The sequence below is a fragment of the Bombus affinis genome, chromosome 9 (assembly GCF_024516045.1).
Source record: "Bombus affinis isolate iyBomAffi1 chromosome 9, iyBomAffi1.2, whole genome shotgun sequence".
Lineage (NCBI taxonomy): Eukaryota > Metazoa > Arthropoda > Insecta > Hymenoptera > Apidae > Bombus > Bombus affinis.
Window position 1 is genome coordinate 11,923,717 of NC_066352.1, and position 16,960 is coordinate 11,940,676.

At 33.7% G+C, this 16,960-nt stretch overlaps 2 protein-coding genes and 1 long non-coding RNA gene across 9 annotated transcripts; 2 read left to right on the plus strand and 1 right to left on the minus strand.

The window, feature by feature from the left end:
- Positions 1-890: 890 nt before the first annotated feature.
- LOC126920198 (glutaminase kidney isoform, mitochondrial) lies at positions 891-14,192 on the plus strand. 7 transcript variants are annotated; one of them, XM_050730213.1, is made up of 13 exons: positions 891-1,167; positions 3,328-3,425; positions 6,615-6,650; positions 7,881-7,980; positions 8,050-8,192; positions 8,458-8,831; positions 9,102-9,382; positions 9,480-9,656; positions 9,888-10,048; positions 10,490-10,633; positions 10,949-11,089; positions 11,273-11,498; positions 11,788-14,192. In XM_050730213.1, the coding sequence occupies exons 1-12, from the start codon at positions 1,075-1,077 to the stop codon at positions 11,451-11,453; spliced, it is 1,929 nt and encodes a 642-aa protein (XP_050586170.1). In that variant the 5' UTR covers positions 891-1,074; the 3' UTR covers positions 11,454-11,498; positions 11,788-14,192. The 7 variants fall into 7 exon arrangements, with proteins under 7 accessions (XP_050586170.1, XP_050586169.1, XP_050586171.1 ...); XM_050730212.1 differs by having other exon boundaries at positions 11,273-14,192; XM_050730214.1 differs by having other exon boundaries at positions 892-1,167; positions 10,508-10,633; positions 11,273-14,192.
- LOC126920220 (uncharacterized) lies at positions 14,150-14,833 on the minus strand. The gene is made up of 3 exons (XR_007711910.1): positions 14,723-14,833; positions 14,463-14,665; positions 14,150-14,258 (listed from the first exon to the last, which is right to left on the minus strand). It is a non-coding gene; the product is annotated as an uncharacterized LOC126920220 (long non-coding RNA).
- A 69-nt stretch (positions 14,834-14,902) lies between these two features.
- On the plus strand, positions 14,903-16,917 carry LOC126920210 (neuralized-like protein 2). Its single transcript, XM_050730257.1, has 3 exons — positions 14,903-15,699; positions 15,773-16,096; positions 16,173-16,917. The coding sequence occupies exons 1-3, from the start codon at positions 15,351-15,353 to the stop codon at positions 16,289-16,291; spliced, it is 792 nt and encodes a 263-aa protein (XP_050586214.1). The 5' UTR covers positions 14,903-15,350; the 3' UTR covers positions 16,292-16,917.
- Positions 16,918-16,960: the final 43 nt, after the last annotated feature.

Sequence of the window (16,960 nt, forward strand, 5' to 3'; positions counted from 1 at the left end):
AGCCGAATTCTTTCAAAGATCTTGTTTTATTTTTATCGAGTCTGCGTGGTATGATTTTTGAGGTGATAAATGAAAGAGCGATATACAAGTGCTATACATACACATAAATGATTTTTAAATGGATTTAAAGCTTTATCTAGATAAAATATTAACAAAGTTGTCGATAACAAATAAAGGATTAAATTTAATAAACATTAAAATAGGTGTTAATACAAAAGCAAACATTTTGTCGTGTATAACGTAATCGAAGAATAAAAATTGGCGAATTAAATGAAAATTCTAGCTTACAATAAGGAAAAGGTTGCGTTGTCTGGTACTTCGTGCAACTGTTAATTGTACAGACAACTTTCGAATTAGAGAAAAACGTTCGTTAAGATGTAGAATCAAGATTGTAGATGCTCGCATAAGTACCATTCTTTGAACTCTTCATTTTAACGGAATAATTAATAATATTTAATTTAATACATAACGTAAAAACACAAAAACATACTTAGTAGTACCTAAAAAAACACCCTCGTTACGTAAACGTAAACGTTAATATATAAATCTACAAAATGTACTAAAAATTTCAAACCTTCACTATGCTTATCTGACCAACACATTTTATATCACAGACGAATCAATGACCATCCAACATTTACCAAGCACCATTCTCATATTCCACGAACCTTCCTATGCAAATCAGCTTTCACAGAGGGAAGGGATTCGAACCCTCCACGTCGAACCCACGAAAAGATCCAATTCGCATCAACCCGTTCAGCAATCACTTCCATTCACTCACCAGCCAGCAGATGAACGTTTTTACTCCGGTGAATTTCACAATGCCGCGTCGAAGTCGCGCATGTGCCCTATTCGCCGGCTTCTTTCCCTCCTGGCAAAAGACCCTTTCTTGCCTCAGTACCACGTTATTGTCGGGACGTCGAGGGTCTCTCGTGTCATCGTTTCTGAGAACCTACGTGTGTCTAGAAGAGGAAGATCGAAGGAGGAAGTGTCAGCCAACGTAAATCTTCGTGCCAGTTAATCCACGTCGAGTTACTTCTTCGCAGTCGCGCTTTGCTTTGGCGAACAGCTCGAATGAACTGCGAGGCGATCGTCAGGGGCGTGAGAATGCTGAAGATCGTCAAGGTCGGCTCGAACGGACTCAGAAGGCTGCACACAAGCAATAAGGTGCGAAGAATTGCAAGGTCAAGTAGATTCCGAGAGATTCTACTTCGTGGATTTATTGATTGGAGGATTGCCAAGTGCTCGGGCTTTTTGGCACGGCGTGAGAATGTCTCATCGATTGCTTCGTCGGCTTGGTATTCGACAGAGAGTTAGACTAGAGAACATTTAATAATTTATTCCGAATGATTCCGCTGACTTTAGAATTAAGAGGTGTTGTAGAATTTTATATTTATTAAATAGAGAACGAAAGAATGTTCAGTCGCTGATAATTGAATTTGGAGAACAAGAGCAGTATTAAAGGCTGATTATTTTCTATTTAAAGATTTATGGACAGCTGGACTGAGAAATATTTAAAGGATTATAAACTTTGCAGATGATTATGAAATATGTGTTGGATAGAGGATGAAAGAACGTTCAATTGCTGATAATTGATTTTGGAGAACAACAGCAGCATTCAACATTGATTATTTTCTGATTATTTTGTGGCGAGTTAGACTAGATAAACTTTATAACTAATTGTCTTCGAAGATACTAAAGGATGTTGGAATATTTGGTTACGCTAATTGAATTTGGAAAGTACAAGTATTCAGAAGACACGAGCAGAATCTTCTAGAGGATTAGAGGATTCGTTGATTAGACAGTGTTGAGGTGCTTCTGACCTCGAGGGAGAATCATCGTTGATTGATCAATCACTAAGAGAACTCAGACGTTGTTAAATAAGACGAAAGTCTAAATGAAAGAGCGTAATAAATTGAATATTCTTTTATCGAAATATTCGACATATACCCAAGAAAATATATTTACTTTTATTTTAATCTTAACATTCTGTGAATATTTGCATGAAAAATAATACTATTGTATAAATGTGTACAGAAATCATACAATGTATACAGTTCGAGGGGGAAAAGGTGTCGAACATAACGGAGGACATGTGTTAAAATTGTTCGTTCGCGGTGTGTCCACGTGGGCGACAGCAATAGCCCATTTCAGCGACAGAAATACGCGGCTACTTGGAGTACACGCGTTTAAATTAGACCGTGTTAACATTTCTGCGCGATAAATTGATGTCAATGTTCGTCAACGAGCTATCATACGCCTCACGTTATTTATCATTTATAGTATTTGATCTAGTATGACTAAAAGTCACGTGGAATTTATAGAGTTGGTTTTCCAATATCATGGAAAAAATGAGGGGTCTCAGAGGGGTTGAAAACAGAAGAATAATTATTCTTCCACAATTCAAATTCGAAATTTGTTCTTGTATTTGTATTTAAACTTTTCCTTAGAAATGAACATCCTGCAAGATTAAAAAACTTAACTTTCGATTCGACTTAGAGAAGATTTAAGATTTAATAATATATTTAATAAAATCCACTGTGACTTGTAAACTCTATGAAACTGTGTATGAAATTTTGGAGACGAGGTACATTTCAGTGCAAGAGGAACCACTTCCCAATTATTTGAATCGTCTTTCGGTCATTCAACTAAAAGTTGGATTAAAAGTTACAGAGAATAGATCAAAATTCAGATGAAAATATGGGTGAAGCATCTGTAGAAACAATTGTACGTTTCCTTTATTGTTTTCGTTCTCGCTCACGCAGATCCTGCTGATCTGAATTAAGGATACACGTGGCAGGTTTCGGCTTAGGGCTGTGGTAGTTGATTCATCGAAGAATCAATACAGAATTGCTTGGCAACCAGTACTTTTCACCCCTCGTACGTTTTACCGACCCGAAATTTGTTTATCGATCGCTGGACCGGTTTCTAGAAAGCGGAATTGTGCATCTTTCTCTTTTTATTTCCACCGCTTTTATAATGAAAAATCGGATTTGACTTTGAAATGGAAAAATGGACACAGAATAGAATGAATAGCAAACGCACAGAATAGAATTTTATATATTTAATTTTACTATTCTGAAATAATGAATGGATGGAATATATTACGTTAAATGAATTGAAATGCAGTTTACAATATATTTTTCTAAAGACACTTAAATATCGATAGATGATAATTTGAACTATATAATGAAAACATTCAACAAAAAGAACAAGTTTCAAATAAAATCGAAGCGTTCTCCAACAAATCGTAACAAATTAGAAAATAAAATAAAGCGAAATATTCTTCGAACATGCTTGTTCTAACTAGTTTCTACATTATTTCAGAGACGAGCGGCGGTACCAGCGTCGAAGAAACTAGGAAGTGCAAAGTACTTGGATGCCGCTTTTGGAAGTGCCTTAGAATTGGAACGAGCACAGACACGGTAATTAATTCATTATCTTACTTCTACCTCTGTTTTATTCTAAATTTTTGCAACAAGTCACTTGAATATCTTTAAATTTGTAATTATAGCGTAATCTAAAAAATATCTAATTATAAAGTCAATTTTAAACAACTCGATTATGCTTTTTCGTTATACTTTCGTTTCAAAGAACGCGCGTTCTCGTTATTTATTCTCTGCCACGAAGCTACTAATATTAACAATAAGCGATACGACTCGAACGGTGTTACATTTAATCGCGCAAAATGATCCGTAATTACGCGACATTCTCGAATTTCGCATAGCTCCGACCGTGAGAGGAAAACTACGACGTTAGATTAAATTCTCCAGAGAATATGAGATTTCGCAAGGTATAACGATGAAAATCTATGCAAAATCTATACGAGATATGTACATTATGGAACATCGCTTCATACAGGCTAAATGTTAAATCTCAAAAGTTGATTCCTCTTTTTAATTCGCAATTTTATCACTTTTGCGATTGGACAATTTCACGAAGAGAGTATCTAAATTTAGGTAAAGAAGAAATGCAGAGAGTCTTGACGAAAAGGAAGCAACTATTCTTAATATGTATTGTTCATTCCGAGTTCTTTGATTTTTTTTTTCACTGTCAAAGGGTTAATCACTGGTTTCTTTTTATCAATCATTAGTTTCGAAATCATCGCTTGTGATACGTAAGAGAGAATATCTCTGCAAATAGTGTAATGAAACTGTTTCGATTGCATAATTCAAACAACGAACGAAGTCAGAGCAGTTGAACCACGCCAACGAGTACAATAGTCTTCGCAGATGTTTAATCATTTCGTTCATTTAGATGAAAAAAGGAGAATCGTTTCTCGTAACAATGAAGAAATAGATCCGTACTACTAAGTGGAACACAATGGAGTATCAATAAATCCGAAGTAATCGATACTGGTGGTTCTCAATCGCTTCTATTTGTAGAGTTGTTAATTATCATGATACAAAAAGGAAAAAAATGCAATTATTCCTCCATTGATTCTGTCGTTTCTATTTAAATCTCCCTGTAACACTAATAATTTGTGTATTCTTATCTTTCAAGCAATTGCAACATCTTTTTTAAATTAATTTTTTTAATGTCACCTTTCAGTTATCTGTCCGTTCTTCCTTTTGTAATTAATTCGATTATAGATCTTCCTTCAAAATTCCTTCTCCTTCAATTCGTAAGTTGATGACATCGAAAAGATGATATCGATTATTAATTGAGAACCATTGAACCACAGAGAACTCGACCCCATAGGTTGTAATTTATTGTCTGAACGTCATTGCAGGCCATTTAAATACTCCAAAGGATGTCCCTTCGTTGTGTCTCAGAACTTTGCTCGACTTTCGAGAAACTCGATCCTTCGCAAAAGAGTGTCTTGTGTTTGAAATAGACGTATTTAGATAATAGAGCTTCTCATTCAGCAATGGACGATTAGTATTCGATCGATTGCTTTTCGCGTTAAAGGAAGAAGATAATGGACAGTTCCGACTTCTGTGAACCATTTCTAGACGATTTCCCTCATTTTCGTAAAACGTACTTACGGTAAGAATTGTTACAAAAATCAATACCATACGCATAATATTTCCATATCGTATCATTTTCATTAGTTACAAAAATTGTCCCGATGTGATTTATTTTTAAATGATTTCTGCGATTTGTGGTTGATTTATACTATAATATACACTGTATAAATACGAAGATATGGTTTTTCCTTCGAAGGAAATTAGGATATAATGTATCCAATAACGTAAAAAGGGATCTGAGATTTATGAAAATCTCAGCGAATTTGTTGAAGTTGGAAGCATATTTTATTTACCTTCAATTTTGCATAGGATTTTTCGCATTGTCGGTTTTAAATTGAACTAAACGTTCTTTGTCACTATTGACCACACGATCGTCACTGTCGATGACGATCCAGTGGTTCTAATTAAGCCTAATCAACTGTTCACCGCAGGTGTGATTCGTTGTGTAGCATTCAACGTTTGCTTGCGTAAATCACATGTTCATATCGTGCTATAATGCAACCAATGCGTCGAACATAAAATTCGAACAAGCTCTTCGATATAAAATATTCCCTTAAGAAATACCCTTGCACAATTTCTTCGGATATTTATCTCAAATTCTGTTTTTCTTCATTTAAATTCCATTTATTATTATATATATTATAATTACTCTATACGTTATAAATCCATGTTTAATTACTTAATTTATTATCATTTCATTCAATATATTATTCTGTTGGAGAAAATAAATAAATAGAATATGTAGGAATTGAAATTAAAATGGAAGGATCTTATCAAATTTGGTTAATAGATGTGGAAATGGTGTGGAAAATATTGAGATACTGCGCAAATATGAAAACATGAAGTACAGTAGCAGATGAGTAAAGAGACGAAGCAGAACAACTAAATAGTAGGCAATCTTTGTTTGCAGTTATGCAATTCTTCGGAATCTCAATGTACCGAACCTATTTACTCCAGAATATACATACTCGAACCACTCTCATGGAGATTGCTACCTGTTAGCACCTTCCGCTATTTTCGGATCGTGTTTTCCTTTGTTCGAGTGGGGTCGCTTTTCCCAGCTGATATAAGACCGCGTTTCCGGTTATCTCGTACAAACCAACCTGATAAGAATTGTGGAGGAATTGTTCGTGACTCTTCTGAAAGATCTTCCGTTTGGAGAACGTCCATCAAGATCGTAGAATTGGACATTATCGATCAAAACTGTGACTTTCGTGCGGAACGATGTGCCAATTAATTCGAAATATCTATTTTTTAAATTAATACTTGAATCGTTTATTGATCAGTGCTTAAACAAAAATTGCTGGATAATTCTCCAATTAAGTATTTTGGATTGCAAGAAATAGTAAATTAATTTCAAGTTACATACAGTCTTTTTAATTTTGATATTAAAACATGAAGAATACGGATCAGAGCATCGTTATGCCTTGCATAGAATTGAACGATAAATGTTCAATGGAAAATTCGGAGTTAGTGCCGATAAGTAGCTTCGTCGACCCTGAATACTATTCAATGAGAACGAAAATTACGTGTTCAATGTGGTTAGAAAAGAAGAGTGAAAATTCGAGGAGGATGCTGGCGCGTTTTCTTAGGTAAAATACACGATTCTCTTTTTAATCTCTTGTCCTTATTCTGTTTTTGCAGCGAATACAGCTTCATTCATGACAGTCATTACATGTAGTGAGTACTGTGCAACTATGTTGCTGTCAACTATTGCATGGTGCAACATGTGGAATGTTTCAAATCATTTTTTGTAAATTGTAGCTGTTGGATTCTCCTTTGGTGAAGTGATAATAGGTCTTCCCGTTTCTTGAATACTATGACTATGTATACAAACCGTTGTCAAGCTTCTTCGAATTGCTAAAATTTGTCATAAACTTCGGGATTTGTAGTTTTAATATGATTGAAATTGCAGGGTGAATTTAAGTTTTCTGAGAAACTTTATAACAAATCTCTCGAATTTTTGTATTATATAACAATATTCTCCCTAAAAGCAATTAACTTACTTACAATGAACATTTACCATAGAGAACATTTATATACAGGTATGTATACGTTGTGTGTTATTTAAAACATTTTAAGATTTCACCATCACTGTCACTCATTACAGTATTGATGCAATTTTAAAATGTTTTGTGTAATATATTCGTAGAAGATTTCTATAAGTGTTCAAATATTTTTGTGGGTCACTATATAAGTTCTATCATCTATCATAAATATCGTCTAGTAAATGTACTATGTAAATGTCTAGTAAATCTTATTTTTCTAACTTTGTTTTTTTTTATAAATAGTGTCATTGATCTAATCAATTTCTAATAAAAACTAGTGTTAACAAATTACGTCATTCAATAAACGTCAACAACGTTAGTCAAGATATCGACGATGATGCAGCCACAACTAAATTTAGCTTCCCTCGCTAAAAACTTTTCAGACAGAGATTCAAGTTTCAAATGTCTCTGTGGTGTATGTTTTGTTACGTTTACGAACAACCAATATTGGCATAGATCCTAGCTTATGCGTACAATCCCCACTATACTGTATCAACTATATGATTAGTAATAGTTATGCATGACAGTGGTGAAGTATGTCTTCGCAAAACTTTATATTAATGTATATCGATAAAAGCAAAGATATATGTTATAAAGTCAAGTAAATTCGTCACTTTGCCAAGATAATAAGTTGCATGCCACGTGGCAAGAATATAAGTAGAATGATGCACAATAGTAGGTGTGTTATATCCTCCCTCTGGTAAATTGCACCAACGTAGATTGAGAAGATGGTAGTTTGAATTTTTATTGCTATTTTCCGCATTTTTACTCCTATTTTACAAATTCCATCCATACACAGCGATCTAATTAAAATTACACAAATATGAAATGAATAATCGTGCAATTTCTCTACTTATTTCAGCACTAGAGACCAAGATCAAGCGACGAACGCGGAAGATGTCCTCTTCGACATGTTTAAAAACGAGGATACCGGCCTCCTAGCGGTGGGAAAATTTTTGGCTGTAAGTATATCGATCAATTTCATCTTCGTGTAATTGGTCGTTTATTATTTCATTCTCATATAATTGTAGGCTCTGAGGACCACCGGTTTGCGAAACGAAGACCCTAGACTTCAAGAATTCACGGATAATTTACGAAAGGAACACTTGAAGTGCGGAGGTCACGAGGGTGTATCTCACGAGACTCAAAAATTGAATAGAGAACAATTTAGACGGTAATTTCCTCGCGGCGAATTAACGTAACTCTCGTTTAATGTTATTTAAAAAATAAAAATTCGCGATACATAAATTGCTAAAAAGAATTCTACCAATTTCTTTTGTTTCTGCTAACAACTGTACATGATTTAAAAAAGATCTACCGAAACGGAAGATTTAGATTTCTTAGATTCGTTCGTAAATTCATAGATTTAGATCGGTTCAAGATCAAATAATTCGAAATGAGTAGCTTTAATTAATATCAACATTTCAACTGTATTTCAGAATTATAAATCCGAACATAGTGCTGATCTCACGGGCGTTTAGGCATCAATTCATTATCCCCGACTGGTCGGGCTTCACCAAGCACATAGAGGACTTCTACTGGAAATGCAAATCGAACTCGGAGGGCAAGGTCGCCTCGTACATACCGCAATTAGCGAGGATGAATCCAGATTACTGGGGCGTTTCCGTTTGCACGATCGATGGGCAGAGATTCAGCATCGGCGACACCTCGATTCCGTTTACTTTGCAAAGTTGCAGCAAGCCCTTGACTTATGCGATCGCTTTAGATAGGCTGGGACAGGAAGTGGTCCATCAATACGTCGGCCAGGAACCATCCGGACGAAACTTCAACGAGTTGGTGTTAGATTACAACAGTAAGTTTTAGATTATTATTCGTAGATTGCAGATTTTATATTTTTATGAACGCAATTAAAGAACAAAGTCTAAATAAAAAATTAGTTTTACCTATTAAAAATAATAACGAGTACTATAGTTTGAATATCTTCTTCTTAGCTTTATAAATACTCTTTATTGCTTTTATTAAGATTTCTTTGCTATCGTTTTACGTATTTGATATTTTTATATTTTATTATTTTTATGTTATAAGATGTCACACATGTGTATAAATATTGAATTCCTTACAGAGAAACCTCATAATCCTATGATCAACGCTGGGGCAATCCTAGTCTGTTCTCTCCTAAAGTCTCTAATCAAGCCTGAAATGACTTTAGCTGAAAAATTCGATTTTACAATGAACTACTTCAAGAGGCTAGCTGGTGAAGAGAATCTAGGCTTCAACAACGCTGTGTTTTTATCAGAACGGGAAGCTGCTGACAGAAATTACGCACTCGGATTCTACATGAGGGAGCACAATTGTTATCCCGATAAATCGAATCTAAAAGAAATCTTGGATTTCTATTTCCAGGTAAATTCTCTTGGTTTGTCTTTCGTCATAACTTGCTACAGAAAATACGAGGAAAATAAAGTTGAGAAAATATTTAAATAATATTTTTGTTGCAAAGTGTTGCTCCATGGAGGCGAATTGTGACACAATGTCAGTGATGGCAGCTACTTTGGCCAACGGTGGTATTTGTCCCATCACCGAAGAAAAGGTTTTAAAGCCTGACAGTGTTCGAGATGTTCTGAGTTTAATGCACAGCTGTGGAATGTACGACTACAGTGGCCAATTTGCGTTCAAGGTAATTTTTTACCTTTTTAAGGACGGATATTAAGCTAGAAAGAAATATTCTCGTCATCAAAAGTAACTTAATAAAGATAAGTCGCGAGAAGAAATCAAGTCAAAATGAAAATCTTGCGAAAATGCAATTTTTTATTGAAATGCTTATCTTTCCTCTGAATTTTTCTATCAATTTATCCTTCGCAACTTATTATCGATAGACATTGAAAATAAATTATGTAACTGAGTATAGGTTGGCATACCAGCCAAGTCCGGGGTGTCAGGATGTCTCTTGGTAGTGATACCAAACGTGATGGGTATTTGCACGTGGTCTCCACCATTGGATCCTCTTGGGAACTCCTGCAGAGGGGTCCAATTCTGTCAGGAACTCGTCTCTGAGTTCAACTTTCATAGGTACGCATGTTACTGACTTTCGTTTAGCGTGCTTGCATAGATTTCAACTTATGTTTAGTTACATTTTGCACACTAACGATCACAATAGAAACAACGTATTAGCCTTTGTAAAAATAAAAAAGAAGTGAAAGAAAAAGAGAAACAATAGTAGCTGCAAACACACGAAACATAGGAAAGATCTAAACGATTAGATGTCCACTTTTAGATGTAAAAAATTTCTTGATTGTATATGCTATAAAAAGACCACCGAGATCAGTGATAACACACATTAATCAAATTGTTTGTTCTCCTTCCTTTGCTTTTCTCACAACCCTTGCTACACGCAAACCCTGCACGAACATACCAAACCCGAACAAACACGTTCTGCCTATTACTCTCTTCTTTACATCGTCTGTGTTCATTGATGTCCCGTCGTTTTCCATCCCGTCCCGATTAGTGTAGCACCTACTATGATCACAGGTACGACAATCTGAAGCACGCGACTAATAAGAAAGACCCGAGGAGGCACAAATACGAAACCAAAGGGCTGTCGATCGTTAATCTTCTGTTCAGCGCAGCCAGTGGCGATGTTACGGCGATGAGAAGGTTATTATCATTAATTATTTGATTATTAATATGCTTCAGCTTTGCTATTATTGAGACGTATTTTATTTAACTCTGCCGCGCTCATTGAGACATTTTCGGTGCAATCATATTTTTCTATCATTAAAATTATTGATCATTTATAACGGTTATTTGCGATCAGAACACTTACAAATTAAGAATTTTTAAATATTCAATTGCCTAAAAAATTTCTTTGAAATTTAGCGATTGCAGATTTAGTGTTCCATAAACAGTTGTAGTCTTAGAGCCATAGAGATACGGATATAAATTATAATCTATATTTATATTTAATTTCAGGCATCGATTGAGCGGAATGGACATGACCCTGTCGGATTATGATGGTCGAACAGCTCTGCATTTAGCTGCTAGCGAAGGGCATCTGGATTGTGTCGAATTTTTAATCGAACAATGTGGAGTTCCTCACAATCCTAAGGACAGGTAAGTGCCATCTTAGTCTTTCTATCTTTTAGCTTTGTATCCTCTAATTTCCATAAAGAAGATAAATTTTACAATGAATTCCCAGTCAACTAATTCATCTCTCGATTAAAGTCCTTCGATTAATTTGCAAATCTATACCAAAATAGAAAATAACAATTTCTCATGAAAATATCGTGTTTTAAGATGGGGAAAAAGGCCGATCGATGAGGCAGAAACATTCGGACACATGCAGGTGGTGGAATACTTAAACAACTACGCTATGGCCTTAAAGACGGAACAGGAAAACGAAGAAAAGGAGAATAATACGGAGGAAGGGGATCAAAGAAAAGTAGCTGAATCAACGGCGCAAACACCGATACCATAAGATCATAGCAGCTTTAGATAGGATATTTTTCATGGAAAGTGCGCGGTATGATTGACTTACAATAAGAAAATGACGGAAGGATCTCGAGATCACAGTGAATCAATTATTTTCCTACAAAAACACACCTTACGGCTGATTTAGTTTATTTTTACGATTAATTGAATTTTTAGCCTAGAGTTATTATAATCCTGTTCTTATCACCGAATAGTTTCTTTTTTTCTATCTTAACTATTTGATCTTTTTTTGTATGAATGTGTGCGTATGTGTATAGATTTTAAGAAATGTATGAGTGCTTTTTTTAACTATGTTAATTATTTTTGTTTCTTTTTAACAGGATACGATTCGTACGGCATTTTTAGTATTAAAGATTTATCGTTTCATGAAATAGCAGCAGTTTGGATGATAGAAGGCTAGCACGTTCATGGTAATTTTACAGTATTATTCACGTGATTTAGTTCTTACTTATGATAAGGAATAATTCGTCTCTTTTTTTTTGTAATATACTTATACGTAAATGTCGTCTGTTTAAGTATTAATTTAAATTTCGAATGATTGTGCAAGAGAAGTGACGTATACCGATGATAATTTCTATATTAGTATAAAGAGCATTTCGTTCATTTACTACGATACTCGTTCCTACGTGTTCATCGGTATATGTTTTAAATATCGAGAAGGAAAAGTTCCAAATTTAGGTACAACTAAGAATCATTTTCTATCAATTTGCAATTGACATTTTACTAATTTTAATATTTCCTGTTCCATTTCGTTTAACCTTCCATTTTATTGTTATGTTATATTATATTTCATCAGCGTAGTATTATATTGGAATAAAAGGATTTATTTATGATAATTGTTAATAATGATATTTTAAATTGAAAAAACCAGAACTGTGATTGTCTGTGTCCTATATATAAAATTATTAGTCAAAGCGATAAGGATCGTGGATCTCTATATTAGTAGAGGAAGAGAACAACAAAAAGTAGCTACCGGAAGCGTCTTCTGCTTCCTGTACGGGTGATACATTTTACCACTGTCTGTTTATTCAATCAGATGTTCAACCCTTTATTTGGCAAAATGGAAGTCCAGAAAATTGATATTGTTTAACTTTCAAAGAAACTTACTTTTCTGTGAATTATTTGCTTTATAAAATTATCGAAATCCGGATTGCCGAATAAGGGGTTCGTGTTAGTGTCACGTTTCGTCAATTACCTCGAAATCTGCCTTAAAGTCGACGAAAGAATGGTAATTATACAAAGGGGAGTAAAAAACTTATCAAATTTCGCTTTGTACGATTCTTCATTGTCTCGTGAGCAAGAATATGTAAAAATCGAAGACGCGAAGTGGAATGAACTGCATGGATAACAGGGATATTGTCTGTTTGGAATCTTTTACCTGAAAAGAGAATTTTCATGTCATGAAAGATTCCCCAGATGAGAAACATATCGTTCTGAATACATGTTTAAATTGGAAATTTCTTTGTGATTCTTGTAAAATGCATTTAAATCTAATTTTTTATTTAAACAAAAATTTCAGTTTATGTAGCATTCTATTGTTTCGCATCTAACTTGAAATAAAAGTAATTAAAGGCACGAATGTTAACACTTCTCGTACTTGTTTTGTATAATGCTACCTAAACTTGGAAATTTCTAAACGATTGTATCTAAAAACTGCTGAAAGAGAAAGATCTATACATATACGAAAACGAAGAAGTTTGCTTCTTAAATTCATTCAGGAGATTTGTTAGAAATTCGAACAGTTATCGTTGCTTAAGAAGTGAAAAGAAAAATCACGTTCAACGGGTAGATTAGCAAAGACACGTACAATGAGCGTCAATTATCTCCTCTTAAGTTAACCAGGACTGTCGAAAAAACGAAATAAGCTTGATTAATGTAAAAAGCAAAACAAAAAAAATGAATACTTAAAAACATTGTGTCAAATAAATCTTGCAAAAATTTTACCTTCGCAAATATGTAACTTTTCAAGGTCTGAATTCTCCGTCATTTGAATGTTTCGAAATGTCTAATTAATGCTATTTCGAATATATACATAATGTATAACAAAATATTCTTCCAATGGACGAAAGACAATACCGATATCTAACGTTGGGAAAGGTATCTATGCAAAAGCAACTTTTACTTTCAATTGAACGATATTATAATTTTACTACGCTAAAGCAAAAATATTTTATATAAATTATAACTGATTTTTCCAAAAATCAATTCTTTTTTTATCTATGATGAAATACATAATGTTATCGAATATTTTATTTTAATTTCATTCGCGTGAATATCATGAATCAGATTTACGAATACTATTATTTTATTCCAAAAGTTGAAAATTGAATTAGAAGATATTTTGAATCTTTAATGTAACATTAACGATATATACGGATAATAATATTGTCGGTTGAAAGTAAAAACAGCAAAAATAAAATACCTTTTTCTGCCTACATATTATACGATCCTCCAACTGATTTAAATTCAGATTTTCACTTACAAGTGGACAATAACTTTCATCGATACGATCATTATTCCGTTCATTAACACTCGATCCGATCATGTTTTATTCTCTTCTCTTATTGCTACAATAATAGAATGGGTTATTTGTATTAATATTTTGTAAGAATGTTTTAAATTGCGTTTAAAGAAGAAGAGTTGGAGAAATTATTTTAGAAATATGTAACTCGTACATCTCCATGATTGTACTTAAATTGCTTGTGAAATAAATATTTCAAGTACACATCTTTTGTTTCCATTCTTTGACCATTCGGACGAATCTAAATAAGTTTGTAGCTCTATAGCGAATCTAAATTATAAAATATATATAAATTAAAAATTATAAAAGAAACTAAACCTAATTATATAAATTTACTAAAATATTTCCACAATTTTATTTATATGCATCAAATTAATTACAAGAGAAAAATTCTTGACGAAATCTTAATAAAAATAAAAATATGACAAATATAATTAATACAAATATAAAATATAACATAAATAAGAAACTCACTCGGTAAATTTCATAAATTAATGTTTCATTCATCACGATCACGATACCAATCGTAAAACGATATGAAAATTCGAAACATCGAATCTTTCATCTTTATAGATCGATATCGCAAATCGATTTTTGATTTGCTACGATCACTCGCAATTAAATCTTGAGCGATATTAAAATGTGTTTAAAACATGTATTCGAAATACACAAAACACCTATTTTCAAAACAAAGAATTATATGTAGTCGATTTTTTTATGTAACAAGAGCATACCTTATGCAAAAACTTGTTTCACTTTCTGAAATAATAAAACTTCTTTTCCTAGATAGCACGTGGTAAACTATTCGATATATGTCATTCGTATAAAGTTTAATAAACTCCGTTCCATAACATCGAGGCATTTAAGATTGACAGTACAGTACTGTCATGCACATATCCAATCAGCTGTTTCTGTTTCGTTTCTCGTAGTTATCCGTCAGATCGTTGTTGATCTTGTGCCTGCTTTCGTTCTCGTTCAAAAATTAATTTCGACATAAAAATTGATTCGAACAACGAATTTTAATCAACATACATATGACGATAGTGCTGAAACATAGTTAATAAAAAAATCGTTTCAATGGAAGGATCGCCGAGATGAACAACTAACCTCACTTTTCAACCGCTAGGTTCCTCGAGCAACCATGTAAATCATTGAAAACATTCCAATGTATCATTTACGTCGATCGTACGGCGCGGAAAGTTCATCCACGTTCTTTTCTGCGAAATATCGGAACGGTTTGAATTGTTCTCCTCAAAGTATTATCCTCAATGAGATTTCTCGTGGAATCAAGTTGCTGCAGTGCTCTCGAAAACTTGTAGTACGGGTGCTCGGTGTCGACGTTTGCACTAATTATAATATACTATGATGACAGAGAAATCCAGGAAAATAGTGACTAGATTTCACCCGACTCACGGGGAAAATATTATGTTGAGAGAGGACAACACTGTGGCATATCGTACTGCTAGTTTTGCAAACTCTTTGGCCTTCAGCGAAAAGCCACTACAACCAGGTGAAATATTCTTGGTGGAAATTGAAAAGACTGAAAGAGGATGGAGTGGTCACATGAGACTGGGGCTGACTCTTATAGATCCTGCTTCTATAAACAATAGTCTACCACAGTTTGCTATGCCTAATCTTGCTAAGCTTGGTAATACATGGATATTTGCCATTACTAAAAGTCATACTATATGGGATAGTATTGAAGGATATGGTAGGGATTTGTAACTTGGTTTTATGTAGTTTAAATCTTTATTAACTAAGTTTTATGTTTATACATATTTAAGGTGAAGGAATACCATCTGGAGAGAAGAAATTAATCACAGATGGAGTAAATGTGCAAACTTCTCGAGGAGTTATCCCATTTAATTCTCTTAGACCAAATACAATTGATTCTTCTCAATATATTCTACCTACAGATGCTGGTAGTCGTATTGGAATTATGTATGTGCCACAAGCTGGTTCAGATAAAGCAGAAATGCATTTTATAATTAATGGTGAAGACCAAGGTGTATGTGGAAAAGACATACCATATAAGGCAGGTCCTTTGCGTGCTGTAGTAGATGTATATGGTACCACAAAACAAGTCAGAATAGTTCAGCTATATGGTGGTATGTTCTTTTTGTTTCTTAGGTATATTATCTTTAGAGGAATTTCGTTTTCCTTAATAATTATATGTTTCAGCAGTATCTACTCTACAAAGTGCCTGCCGTGATGCTATACTACAGTATACTAAAAGGAATGCAGTTGATTTGCTTCCACTTCCACGAGTTCTAAAAGACTATCTGTTGTACCAATCACAATGAAATTTCATCTTATCTCTTGACTGTATTTTCTCAACTTGTTTGTATAGCCATTTCAATACCCGTATAATTTCTTTGACAATTCATTTTTACTACAACTTGCAATGCATTTATCGCATAAATCATACTTTCATTTATTCTAATGACTTTATCCTAGGATGGATGAATGAAACTTTGTAAAACAAATCTAGAATTGCTTTTATTCTTCCAATTAGCTATTCTTTCACTTTTTTAACGTGTATAATTTAACATCTATGTAATACGTGTACTTTACGTAAATGCTAGGATGTAATATGTACATAATGTAAGAAGTTGTTGACAGAACACTAAATAAGTTCTGATAAGCGACGGAGTATCGCCTTTTCTAATTCTTGCATTTAGCACTTATTAGCGATTACACTTTTACAAGTTTATGGCTCTGCCTCTCTGAATTTACACATTTCATGCCGCATGTAAATCTATATAAAATATCATCTAAAGCAAATTTCACTCAGATCCATCGAGGTATATCATTCTTTTTCTATTGTAAAATGAATTTGGTCGCACTGTTAAGATTCGCAAAAATGGATCCGATGTTTTTCAAAATAAATGTATTTATTAAAAAAAAAAAAAAAAAAAGAAAAGAAAAATCAGAGATTTTTTGAAACATCCAACCTTCTTCAATCTAGGGAC